General features: G+C 47.7%; 2 protein-coding genes across 2 annotated transcripts; both read right to left on the bottom strand.

Annotated features, from left to right (window-relative positions):
• Nucleotides 1-1,616: 1,616 nt before the first annotated feature.
• Nucleotides 1,617-2,999, bottom strand: LOC308320182 (serine palmitoyltransferase 1-like; the record flags this gene model as incomplete). The annotated part of the gene is made up of 1 exon (XM_080770500.1): nucleotides 1,617-2,999. One exon carries the CDS (start codon nucleotides 2,997-2,999, stop codon nucleotides 1,617-1,619), a length of 1,383 nt encoding a protein of 460 aa, XP_080626626.1.
• Nucleotides 3,000-3,598: 599 nt separating this feature from the next.
• LOC308320181 (chitobiosyldiphosphodolichol beta-mannosyltransferase-like) lies at nucleotides 3,599-4,930 on the bottom strand (the record flags this gene model as incomplete). Its single annotated transcript, XM_080770499.1, has 1 exon — nucleotides 3,599-4,930. The coding sequence occupies one exon, from the start codon at nucleotides 4,928-4,930 to the stop codon at nucleotides 3,599-3,601; it is 1,332 nt and encodes a 443-aa protein (XP_080626625.1).
• Between the last annotated feature and the right edge of the window lie 8,788 nt (nucleotides 4,931-13,718).

The following is a 13,718-nucleotide window of genomic DNA, read 5'->3' as shown; positions in this document are numbered from 1 at the left end:
CGACTTAATTTCGATCAATTAGACACGCCACACAAAGCCTTTGTTTTTGCCAATGCCAATAATTTGATGTCCATAACGGAAACTCAGCTGGTCATCACATGATTGGCTTAGGAATGTGACAAAAACCCCAACATCTGCATGAATTCAAGGCTTCGTGGGTCGTACAGTATCTGCAGGAGGGGATTACAGTACAATTACACCACTGCACTGATATGTTCAGCCCCCCAGTTTAGTGGCCTGCTGTGTGTGTGTGTGTGTGTGCGTGTGTGTGTGTGCGTGTGTGTGTGTGTGTGTGTGTGTGTGTGTGTGTGTGTGTGTGTGTGTGTCTACTGTATGTGCACTGTGTGCCGAGGCCAAGAGTAGAGTGGGAGTGCAGTGAAAAGGTCAAGTCCATACAATCAGTGTCACCTTAATGTGACCCAACCCCCCCCCCCCCCATCCTGGTAATTAACAGATAACCTTTAATGAGGCAAGGGGGTCTCACAAGCCCCCTAACGAGAGAAATGTCACATTTAACAAGGGAAACAGCTAGTAACGCACAGGCACGCGCGCACGCACACACACACACACACACACACACACACACACACACACACACACACACACACACACAGAGTACGAGGTGCGATGGTGCGCTGTCATGTTGCAAATGTCACCGGCCTTGTTAATGTACGGAGTGTTTTGACTGGCTGAACTTTACAGTAGGCCGTGTGGGAGGGATGGAGGTGGGCTGGGACACAACAGAAGGAGGAACAGTGGGGGGGGGCTGTCATTTACAAGAAAGTCACAGATTATACTCGGTATAAAGTCCAATTTAACTCTGAGTGCACTAATTGATACATTAACAGTTTTTAGCAAAGGTTTTAATGTCACAATGTCACATGACATGAATTGTGGAAATAAAAAATAATACATCATCGTACATCATCATGACATAAAATAGACCCTATGCCTATTTGCTCAGACACTATGACGTAAAATTATCCATTCATTGTCAATGGGAATTTTGGGAACTCCATAAAAGCAAAAGACCGGACGAGATCTCAAAGACTGCCTGTCTTTTTGCCTTACAGACAGACGCAGAGCTCCCTATACAGACCCCTGTGACTATTATATCAGATTTTGTTTGTTATCATGTTGCCTTACATGCCTTTAATGATCTGGGCTATAGAGGGCAGGATATGCACGTGACATCATCATACCCGGATGTTATGCCAGGAATGGATACTGAGTTAGCCTGGATCCAGGCCAAAGATCCCGCCCACTCTCTGAGTTGACTGCATCTCTTGCTTCAATAAAGCTAAAGTCTGATAATCAGGCTAATACTGAGTGGCAAAAAAAATAAGATATGATTGCATATCATTGAAGTTAAACGACTCACTTTGCCATAACCTCTATGGGCCCTCCTCTGGTTATTATAAGCCTTTTGACGATTTAAATTCTTTGAGGAATAAACCCCTAGAGATGTATAGCATCTGCTTTTCGAGGGTGGTCTAAAAACAATGATATACAATGTATTTCTTCCTTCTGCCCTCCTCCCCGTGCAGGCAAGACTCATACACTGTCGGGTGTTTGAGCAGAGCTAAAAGGATTCAACATTAATATTTATTAACCTTTTAAACCGTTATAGTGGAGAAGTCCATGGAGAAGCGGCTGAGCGTCAGGGAGAACCCCACGAGGACGGCCGATGCTGCTTCTCGGATACAGGCCGCTGCCGTGTCCATCTCCTCGTCCGTCTGCCGGACGCTGACGGCCACGCGGATGCTGGGCAGCGGGAGGCAGCGCTCCTCTTTGTCCAGATAGCGAGCGACGGAGAGAGCCACTCGTCTGTCCACGCAGTAATCCACCACTCTGCTCAGCATCCTCACGTCAGCGGCCCGGGAGCCCGAGCTTCTCTCTAGCCGCAGGTGAAACGCCGGAGCGAAGGCCGCTCCTACGACCGCCAGCCCCGGGATTCCCCGCAACGCCTCGTGGAAGCGTCGGCACTTTGTCCTCAAGACGGAGAAGACGCCCGGGTCTCCTTCCATGGCGTCTAGGGCCTCTATGGCAGCGGCGGCCAGCAGGGGAGGCAGTGACGCGGAGAAACAGTAGCCTTGCCCCGACAGACGCTGGTGGTCGATGACAAACCGGCGGCCGCAGCAGAAGCCGCCGATGGACGCCACAGCGTTCTCCAGGTTGGCGCAGGTGAGGTCGACGTCGTTCACGTCGACGCCGAAGTGCTCCGTCACGCCTCGGCCGCTCTCTCCCAAGACGCCGAAGGACATGGACTCCTCCAGGAAGATGCGAACTTTGTACTTGTATTTCAACCTCACCAGGTCCGGCAGAGGGCACACGTCGGCTGTGTTCATGTACAGACCCTCCACCACGATGAACCTCCTGGTCGCTCCGGCCTTATGAGGGTTTCTCCAGTCTTCCTCCTCCTGTTCCTTCAAGAGTCTCTCCAGGTCGTCCATGTCGTTGTGTTTGAAGTATCTGACGGAACTGCGCGAGGCTTGCAGTCCCTTCTGTATGGAGAAGCACACTGCTTCGTCTGCGAAGACCACGTCACCCCTCTTGGAGTATGCGGGTATTGCACTAGCAATGGTCGCAAAGCCACAGGAGTAGAGGATGGCCTCTTCTGTTCTCATGAAGTCTGCCAAACGCCTCTCCAGCTCCAGGTGGACGTCAAACGTTCCGTAGAAGCCTCTGGGACCGCAGGTGCCGACGCCGTACTTCCGGACGGACGCCAGAGCCTTCTGCTTCACTCGCTCGCTGTCGAGGAGACCCAGGAAGTTGAAGGACGCAAAGTTAACACACTCCTTTCCATTTATCGTGATCATGTGACCAGGCGGGCCGGTGACAGTGTTGTACTTCAGATGGGCTTGGTTTTTGAACGCGACGGGTACAAGGGGCTCGGGGCGCCATCCTTCAATGAGATCATTCTCCTCCTTCTCTGTCAGTTGGCGTGTCCCCCGAAGTTTACACGTCAAGGCTGTGAGAAGTGAAACTAGAACATCCATAAGATACGCTTTGATGGCATTTAGTAATGAAGAAACAACAACCACGAGCCCCATCTGCCGTCTGCTGTATTTAGGGATGTTCTTAAGTCTTATGTGTAAGTCTTATGTGTAAACAAAATGTAATTTCTGTGACGTCAGACCTGGTCAGATCTGGTCAGATCTTCTGACCAGATCTGACCAGGTCTGACGTCACAGAAATTACACCTCGTCTACAATGCCGATGTGCACAGCTGTGTTCTGAAAGAACATGATTACACCCCTCACATGTCAAACCGTGTTTTAAAACTAAATAAGTTGATTTCACTTGATCGATCTCATTTAACACTTAACAGTACGTTGTCCCGTGTTGCCCAGATGATCAGAGATCTGTGCCTACCGAAATGTCTAGTGAAACCTAAATTCAATGTAGTTGTCGTTAAAACTCATTGACTGCCAATGATGTTTAAAAACGTCCGCCATTGAAGTTCATAGACGTCATTTGGTGTTTTCAATGTTTATGTTTAATTTCACATAATTATAAACCTGTGATCTGAAGATATAACAGATTCACATTTATGCTAGGTCATCCACATACAGTTCCAGAACGGTGGTCATGATGTCTACTGACGTGTGCTGATCAGAGGCAGGACGATCTTGTCCCAGTTATCGTCCCAGCATGGCCCCCTGCTGGTGCGGAGGTTGCTCCTCAACCGGCCCAGTAGGCCCTCCGTGCTGGGGAAGTCAGACAGGAGGGACTTCAGATGCTCGGACAGTTCCCGGAAGTCTCTGAAGACCAGCCCGTTCCTCTCATCTTCCACCAGCTCGTGCAAACAGCCAAAGTGGACGGCGCAGACGGGCAGGCAGCAGCCGAACATGTCCACCACCTTCATGGGCAAGTCCAGACCGCTGGAGGACTTGTGGAGACAGACACCCAGGTCGGCTGACCCCAACAGGACCGGGTAGTCCTCCGCCTCCAGCCAGGGAGTACAGATTTTCACGTGCTCAATGTCCAGCGCTCTTATCTGCTTCCTGTAATAGCCCTTCTGTGGGCCTTTCCCCGTAATGACGCACAACAGGGACGGCAGGGAGGTTCCTTTTCTAATGAAGCCGTCGTACACTTCCAGGGCCTTCAGGAGGATGGAGAAATCTTCGTCCGCTGTCCAACTGGTGCTGCTGAGCAACAGCGCCGGTCGGTCCGAGCTCAGTGTCACGGTGCCGTCTGCGAGGTCTTGACACGTGAAGGCCGTCCTCTCCACCTTCTCTTCCACATGCTCCACACCGCCGGGCTGGAACTCACGATAGGTCTTGGAGAGTTTCATGAACAGCTGATGCCGAAGATGGATGGGAGTCTCTCTGAACATGGCAGGAGGTTTGTCATACAGCGTCGTGGCCTCTATCCCCCAGTTCCTCTTCAGGTCTTCCTTCATGGCGTTGGTGACGCACAGGTGGCGGGCGGCCAGAGGGCCGAAGAGGCGCTCGTACCGCTTCGCCAGTCTGACGAGCGGGTGTCCGTGTCCGTGGGAGAGCGCCAGGACGCTGTGCCCGTAATTGTGCCAGTCGATGATGAACTGGCTTCCGCGCACGGCGCACACCAGGCGCACCACGGCAAGGCCAGGCAAGCCTGGGGGATTCTGCATGAGAACGTGAGACGGAAGGTCCATTTTCATCAGCACATACAGCATCTGCACCGACTGCACCGCCACCTTCGTCACGTACCTAAGGAGCCTGGGTCCCCATCGAAGGCCGTCCACTTCAATGGTGACGATGCTTATCCTTCGGTCCAGGAGAACGTCCTGGTGCGGTTTGGTACCCAAACCCCCCACGAACGTGACGCGGTACCCGTGTCTGCTGAGAGACAGGGCGTGGTACTGCATGCGAGGACTGCGTCCGATGTCCCCGACGACCAGGACACACACCTGCCGCACCGTCTGAACGTCCCGCTTCTGAAGCATCGCTTGTAGGAAATGAGCGACGCATGCGGCGATAAGGGTCAGTGACACCATGAAGCAGGCCCACGTTGACGCTGACCACTTCCATAAGAATCCTTCTGCAAAATCCTGCATTTGGCAAATACATCATCATACATCACATCACTGAGCGAATCACTTTTGACGTATTCACTTTTTCCCCTCACTTTTTATCCTCAATACGTACTTTGCTCAACCAATGAAATCATCTCTATTGGGTGCTCAGCCAATCAAATCATAGTGTTTGTGTTCACACATCTATATCTATAAATGCACCAAGTCTCTGTCTCTGTGTAATCCACGTAACTCAAGAACCGTTTGCCCCACCGCAGGGGGTGCGGAGCACGGTGTCGAGTCGGTCGGACCCGCGATTGTCCAGAACTGCCCCAAAAGGGCCTCTGCCCGGAATCTGGAATCTGATTCTGATGTCTGCATAGACTCCATATTTGGGCAAGCCTTACAAAGAACTCCATATATGGGTATAAAAGGGACACGGACTTAATATATGGGGTGGGGCATGCATTTCCAACTTGCATCGTTCCAAGTAGGCCAGTGCCCAACGGGCTGTAGTCTATCTAACTGCCTCTGATTGTTCTCTCCGTCTCATATAAATCATGCTGTGAATTTACTGTAATTTAACACGCTGTCACTTAACAACCTAAACCCATCGGGCTTTGTGGAATGGCCAACCTTTGCGTGCCGCCTGTGTCACGCCTGTGTGACCGACATATAAGTGGGCAGTGGGCCGACCAGCGCTCCATTCTTCTGCACATCGAGTCTCTCCAGCTTGGCGTGGTCTCTCGTGAGTAATGATGCGTTGGACGATGCACACGACAGGAGGGCCGAAGCGGAGTGGTCACACTGCCGTGGGAGTCCGTCACAAGGTGTACTCATTCGGAGGGGTCCTGGACGACAGCAAAGCTCAGATCGATGTGCACGTCTTCAACACGGTGTCTTTAAACTGGACCAAGTTGTCTCCCACTGTGACGAGTGGGAGCCCCCCGGACGGGCCCTCCATGTCCTACGGCCACACCGCCGTGCTGATAGAAGGTGTCATCTACGTCTGGGGCGGCGAATGCAGCCCGGTAGGGTACTGCAACGTGCTGCATGCGTTCGCCGTCGACACCCACCGATGGTTCAAGCCCAGGGTTTCGGGGACTGTTCCGGAGGGGAGGTTCCAGCACTCATCCTGTGTTTTGGGGAAGGTAATGTATATATATGGCGGGTTCAAATTCCACCGGAACCCTAAATGCACCAATGACCTCTCCAAGCTGGACACCAGCACAATGGTCTGGGCTTTAATGAACACCAGTGGCAATCCACCGCCTGTCTCATCATATCACACCGCCACCATCATCGGGACAAAGATGTTTGTATTCGGGGGCCGAGGGAAATACTCCTACCAAGGCGACTACTACAACACCATCAGAGTGTTTGACACAAAGACAGATCGGTGGCTGCACACGCCTTCTTCACAGCGCAAGATCCCAGAAGGACGCTGCGGTCATTCTGTCTTTGTTTACAATGAAGAGTTGTTCATATTTGGTGGAAAAAACTGGACACAGACCTTTAACGATCTGTGGAAATTCAATCCAAAGCCAGGAATCTTCTCCTGGACGAAGCTCGGGCCCCGAGGGAAAGGCCCGCATCCAATGTATAGAATGTGCTGTTGCAGGGTGGACGATCGTATCATGCTCTTTGGAGGATTCTGCCCACCTGATGACCACATGTACATCTTAGACTTATGTCCCCGTCTGCAGACGTTATGCATGCTAGCAGTTATTCAGCACGATCTGGAGATTTCGGTTGAGGTGAGGAAGATAGCGACCTCGATCTCTGCGACAGAAGTATGCAATGAAAGATATGGGTGATCTTAAAGGGTTCTGGAAGAGCATTCCTTCAGTCCTGGCCCGAATGACCATGAGTTTAAGGAGAAAGACGGCTAAATTACCTGTCCATCGTTAAGATACAGAGGGAAAGACTGGAAACAATATGATCGCCTTTCTGAATGAGATGTTGCCATCTATCCCGGTGGATGGCCCTCAGCCATTGTGACCTGAATGAAAGACTCACCAATGACCCAGGACAATCATAACAAGGCTCCTCAGACATGGCAAGACAGGACAGGGAATGCATTTGACAAGTTGCTGGGAAGGAATGCGTGTCATGATATTTCCAGACTATTCCAGAGAGACACAGACCAGAAGGAAGATTCACACAAAGCTTGAAGCCTCGTCTTTATGACAACAACACTAAAATGTAGTTTTCCATGCTATACCCAGCCGTGCTGAGGATCGACGTACCTTCAGTGACCCAGAGTAAGCTATGGACTTCATTAGAAGGAGCTAAGAAAGGTTCTTTCCACTCACTGAATCAAACACCCTGTTGCCAGGTTGTGTGGGCGGAGAGTTTGATAAAGAATGTTCTTTTGTTCGTTTTCAATTGACTAGCTTCGTTCTTTTTTTAATGTTTCATGGACATACAGGGCTGTATTTTGCGTGTCTTAAGTACCAGGTCTTATTCCCTAACTTGAGTAAACTAAAGACCTGGAGGCGTGATCAATGCCATTTGGCTATTCTGATTGGCCATAGAGCATTGATCCAGGTCTTTAGTTTACTCAAGTTAGGGAATAAGACCTGGTACTTAAGACACGCAAAATACAGCCGACACTGTGGTGTTGAACAAGCTAACCAATGAGTCATGGATAATTTTGTAATTTTTTTGTGGGTTTGTGCCTGCCTGGTTCTTTTATTGGCACTATACCCATTTTAGGAGACGCACACTCACAGTTGTATTTTAATTTTCGTTTTTTGCCAGGCATTTATTGTCGGAGTAGCCACATAGTAATCTGTTCATAATTGCAATTATGCAGCTAGTCCACTCTGTTGAGGTGCCAACTTGCGCCTTGCACAAGCATAGCACAAGTAGAGCGTGCAAGTACTGCCGACCTCTACGAACTTATGATCAGCCCCTCTATAAAATATATACGTACCTTGAAGCATACCTTACTTACAAGCAGAGCGCGCAAATCCTGTCAACCGCTACAAACTGTCAAATCTCAGCTTCTCTGTGAAAGAACGTTTGAAATATTGAATTATTAGGTTTAGCTATTTGCTACGTACCTAGTTTTTGGAGGTAGGCTACGTAGCAAATCGGATGAGGAGCAACATCAAATAATCCTTTGGGATATGAAACCAAATGTCCAATTGATAACACAATTAGTGAAAGATATCAGCCGTATATATGTATATGTAATTTGTAAGTTGATTAGTGGTATACTGTGGTTACTTTGCGTATGCCCCGTTTGACCGACTTCACAATCTCAGGGTGGACAGGCTACTACCAGCTGAGCTGGTAGTAGGTGGGTACCCCAATCAAAAGGTAGCTGGTTTAAAGTCAAATAAATGTGGTTTCTTGCAAGAGACTCTCTTGTCTCAGCTGGAGTCTGAGAGGTTGTGTAACGGAAGGAAATGGAAAGAGTAAAGGGGTAGCAAATCAAATCAAATACTGTTCCTGTGTGGGCTGGAGAAGCTCTCTACTCCATGATGATGTTATTCAAGCCCACAATAAATAATGAAGAGATCATAGTGGTCTCGATACTCAAGCAAACAATTACTAAACAGATCGTTTCAATGCATGCCAGAAACGATTGAAGTTGTTCCATTGGCTATGCCACAACAAAGCTCGACCAATCAGTTAAGCCGACAGGCCGGGTTAGCCAATGAGGGATTTATACTTGCTTAGCAGCAGAATTGTGTCGTGGCGCTCCGCCAATACCTGAAGCTGACAGTTGTCTGTGTCTTTCTCATTCCTGCAGGCCGACACATTATATATTCACGTTTTTTCGGTTCTCTGAAACCTTTGGCACGTCCAAATTGTCATTTGGCACTCTGCACCTTGGGGTCATTTTCAACACAAGTTGTATGGGAGTACCATGCATAAACTGTTTTCAGATCTGATCGGTTTCAGATCTTGGGCCAAATACGTATTGATTTGGGGGTCCTTGAAATGAAAACGTTTTAGTCTCACTCTGTCTCTCTCTCTCCATCATCTTACCTCTTTATGTGAGAAGTTGAACACAGAGATTTTTCTCGACAGCTCATTTATGAGGAGGTAGATTGATGTACACGCACGCACGTGCGCGCCCACACACACACACACACACACACACACACACACACACACACACACACACACACACACACACACACACACACACACACACACACACACACACACGCTTTCTCTCCCAGTGAGAGGACCGGGCGGGTATCCATCGGGGAGCTGTTGTTTGTAATAAGGTTAAACTCTGACCCAATCATATAGCCACTGAGGAGAACTCCCTGAAGTGTCTGGGATTAAATAGACCTTTATTATATGGTAGCTGTAGGACAATAAGGTCTCAACAACATTCACATACAGTTAGTGTGACCTTTACTCCAAGAACACAAGCATGAAGCTGTATGTTTATATTTGTACACATTAAAAACCATTGGCGTAAATGTAACTAAGACCTCGTACTCCAGCACCGTACTCATAAGTAGCCTATATCCTACACTTTTTGAGTGCTTTTAATTATACTCCACTACATCTCAGAGTAGCTAGATATTGTACTTTCTACTCCACTACGCTTATTTGAAAACTTTTGTTCTTATTGATGGATTAAATTAAATACAGAATTTTAAACACAAAAGTCTTGGGACTATAGTTACTATAGCTACTCGCCTACTCGTGTGCAATGCAATGCATTGAGCTTGTAAATAGCTATTTATTGGCATCAGAATATATTTTGATGCCAATACTTGTGTACTTGCTGTACTTTTACTCAAGTAAATCCTTAGTTACCGACCGTAAGTAAAAACATGTGAATACTTCTTCCATCACTGAGGATTCAGCTGTGCAGCTGTGAACTGTTAGAAACCTCTTATCTCCATATCTTTGGTAAATTACCAATCCACTTGATCATACTAACTACAGCTTCTCACAAAAGCATCAAAAGTAGCAGATCTGCAAGCTCGAAACACGCCACAAAGCACGCGTTCCAAGCTTGTAGATCTGTTACTTCTGTTTGTCTGTTGTTTTAGAATTTTGAATCCTGAAAAGTTACTCTTTTGGACATATGAGGTTCCACTGGACAGAGACGAGATGCAAACAGTCTCACTCACATCTGCACAGCTGTGAATTGCCCCTCTTGTTGTGTGAAGTGATTAAATGTTTGTACTACTTAGGATCAAATCAAAACCATTATTTATCCATAATGAGGAAGCTCGACTGAGACAGGAGCCTCCTGTGCAGCGGGCAAATTACAATATCAAACCACCAGTTGCAGGACAATAATGTGAGACAGACCTGGACACCATTCCATGCATAGCTGAATATTAATAGTAAGAGAAATCTATGAAAATCTGGGAACTAAATCGTTACCAAGAGATTTCTTCACCAATGTGTTTTAACATGTACTAAAAGTTTGAAATTCAACTCCTGTGGGAAATTGAGCTATTAGCATAATATGTGTCCATACCCATAACATCCTATAGGCCAAAAAGTCAAAATTTCATCATTCTTTAAGTAGCATGTGACATATGAAACTAGGGGTTTTTCATGATTCTGAATCCATTCCAAGCATTAGTTTTGCACAAAAAACACTCCTTGGGCTAAATTAGGCCATATCCACTTGACCAAATGTGCTGACCTCATCACGTTTGTGATGACGGCTATGGCCGTTTTCCTCCCAAGGAGTGTTTTTTGTGCAAAACGAATGCTTGGAATGGATTCAGAATCATGAAAACCCCCTAGTTTCATATGTCACATGCTACTGAAAGAATGATGAAATTTGGACTTTTTTTTCTTTATATAGGATGTTATGGGTATGGTCACATATTATGCTAATAACTCAATTTCCCCCGGGAGTTGAATTTCAAACTTTTAGTACATGTTATTAGACACCTTTAGAAACACATTGGTGAAGAAATTTCTTGGTAACGATTTAGTTCCCAGATTGGTCAAATACCTGATAAAATGCCCTTACTATAATGTGAAATGGCTCATTCGTACAAGAGACCGAACCGTTACTGTGTTCTGAAAGTCAGGTGTCGGAGTGACGGATCTCTACTGGCTGCCTGCGAGTTGTATCTACAGTATGATCCATAATAAGCCTGAGTGCCTCTTGGAGGTCCCTATAATTCTATACCCGGGGAGATCAGGCCTTTGGCTGCCCGGGCACCCAGGATGTGGAACGTTTTTGGTGCTATCCCTTTTAGAGCAGGGGACTGTTTAATAGTTTAAATGGAGTTGGAACAACAGATGTTCAGGAGGGTGCCGTGACGTGTCATTAGTCCGAAGGCTCATTGTTCCGAAAGTACTAACCCTATCCCTCACCCTAAACACAACCGCAAGCACGGGAGCAGTGCATGTTCGGACTAACGGGACTTCGGAGTTATGGGCATGCAGTCCCCGTTCAGGTGGCGGAGGAACACACCTTGATCCTGCCTTTCACGCCAATCTACCTGAACCTTTTTATACCCACCCAAAACCACCCAGAATCCTTTATGCTTTTCGTGTCCCTCCTCCGCCCCTGTCACCAGCTCAGACGCATTCCAGACGCATCAATCAAACACATGCATCAAAATCAAGCTCGAAACGCGGTGCTACGCGACACATTTCAAGCTTGTAGATCTGCTACCTTTGAAGGATTTCTATTTGAATCCTGAAGATTGACGGTTTTGGGTATAATGATTTCCACCCGATTCGAGACGTTATGATGGGGTTTCAGTCCTGAGGTTCAACCTGGTGTGCGGATGTGCGTGCGTGTGTGTGTGTGTGTGTGTGTGTGTGTGTGCGTGTGTGTGTGCGTGCGTGCGTGCGCACACACACACAAGACGTACAAGGAGACACAATGACATAGATATTCCCCCTGCATCTGTGGACTCGTCACGCCTCCCTGCCTTACCCTCATTGTCTGAATCTGAGATAAGAACACACACACACACACACACACACACACACACACACATTACATTGTAACACAACAGCATTCGCCTTTTGGACTGAGGACAATTTGTTCAGCATCTGTGAAATTAGACATGGGTTTTACAATGTGGGCTTTTCAATATTGATCACTGTCACGTCTCTCTCTCTCTCTCTCTCTCTCTCTCTCTCTCTCTCTCTCAATCTCTCTCTGTGTGTGCGCGTGTCCCTGTGCCTGTGTGCGCGTGCGTGCTTAAGAATCATCCCCTGTCCACCTCTGTGTTAGTTGTGTGTTTGTGTTGGCAGGTGGAATGCTGCATGATTCAGGTATTCAGCTTCATTCATAGTTTATTTGACTCACACCACCACATAATGTCTCATGAATACACCCAAGACAAGAAGTTCTCTGCTGTGGGTGATTACAAAAACTGTAAGTGGTTCAACCATGTGCATGCACGCATGCGTGTGTGTGTGTGTGTGTGTGTGTACACAGTACCATCTCTGCCTATTTGTTTTCCCTTGCCACCCTCCCCCCCCCCCCTTCACACCCCCAGACAGCCCATTGTTCAAGTTAAAAGACCATGGCCCGGTTTCCCAAAGGACACATGGTGTAAGAGGTATGGTGCTGCACATGCTCAGATGCCCTCTAGGCCGCACATAGAAGCCTGTGAACATAGACATAGATATTCCGTGCATAGATGTGCATTGTGCAATGGTAGGCCTCAGGCCTCAGGTCTACCATTCTGAAATTTAATTTAATAATATTTGTACTGCTGGACAGCTGACAGTAGGCTCACTTTACTTTACCATTGCCTGCGTTACCATTGCGTGGCACATCTATGCACAGAATATCTATGTTCACAGGCTTCTGTGTGCGGCCTATAAAGGGCATCTGAGCATGTGCAACATCATACCTCTTACACCATGTGTCCTTTGGGAAACCGGGCCATTGGCTCTACCCCATGGGGGCGGAGAGGCGTCAAAGCGTCTGGAGACAGTAGCCAATAACATCGCAAGAAAGAAAGGTATTTTTGACCTTAAATCAGCTTGTGTGGTAGGTGATCATGCAAGTGTTAATTAACTAAAATACTATAGTTCACAAAATAACACAAAACATTAAATAACCGTTGCTCGAAATGATTAGTGACACGTCTTGAACTTGTAGATCTGCTTTTGATATTTTTGAATATGTTTGAAAAACCTGAAAAGTAACAGTGTTGGACTAGGACATAATATATGAGGCCTCCACCCAACAGTGATGATTTGACTGGAGTCCAACAAAGCATATGCTTTGCTTCACTCCCACTCGCTGAGTTCCCCGTTGCAGAGAATTCAGTTTGTCTGGAAGCTAAAAGAGGCTGGTGAATTATTAAAGCTTGCTGAAGCTACACTCAGAGAAACCCAGCAGACCACTGAGACCCTGCAGCACACACGCACGCACGCCACGCACACAGATTGAGACAGGGCCAGTCCAATGCAATACCCACAGGGTTCGTCTGCACTCACAATCGCTGCACATGAAGAATGTTGACTGCTCATGCTGAGTAAAGACGGTGGATTCTTGCTATGCTGTTTGTGACTGCGGATAGAGTGCAGTAGCCTGTCAAAGCACAGGGCTATAGGCAGCTATTACCGCAGCCAAACACAGCAGGAGGGAATGTCACTCTTGTCTGCCTCACGTCGGTTTAGCTTCTTTGCACAGCGTCAAGTCAGAGTCCATGAAGGACTCGCTGACCCCATGGCGTCACGGGAGAGTGTGACAAATAGCTGCCCGACGACTGATCACATTATCTGTCTCCCAAGTCTT

The sequence above is a fragment of the Protomyctophum bolini genome (assembly GCF_963924005.1).
Source record: "Protomyctophum bolini genome assembly, chromosome: 8".
Taxonomy (NCBI): Eukaryota; Metazoa; Chordata; class Actinopteri; order Myctophiformes; family Myctophidae; genus Protomyctophum; species Protomyctophum bolini.
Note: the sequence above shows the minus strand (reverse complement) of the source record. Positions and strands in the feature narration are given on the sequence as shown.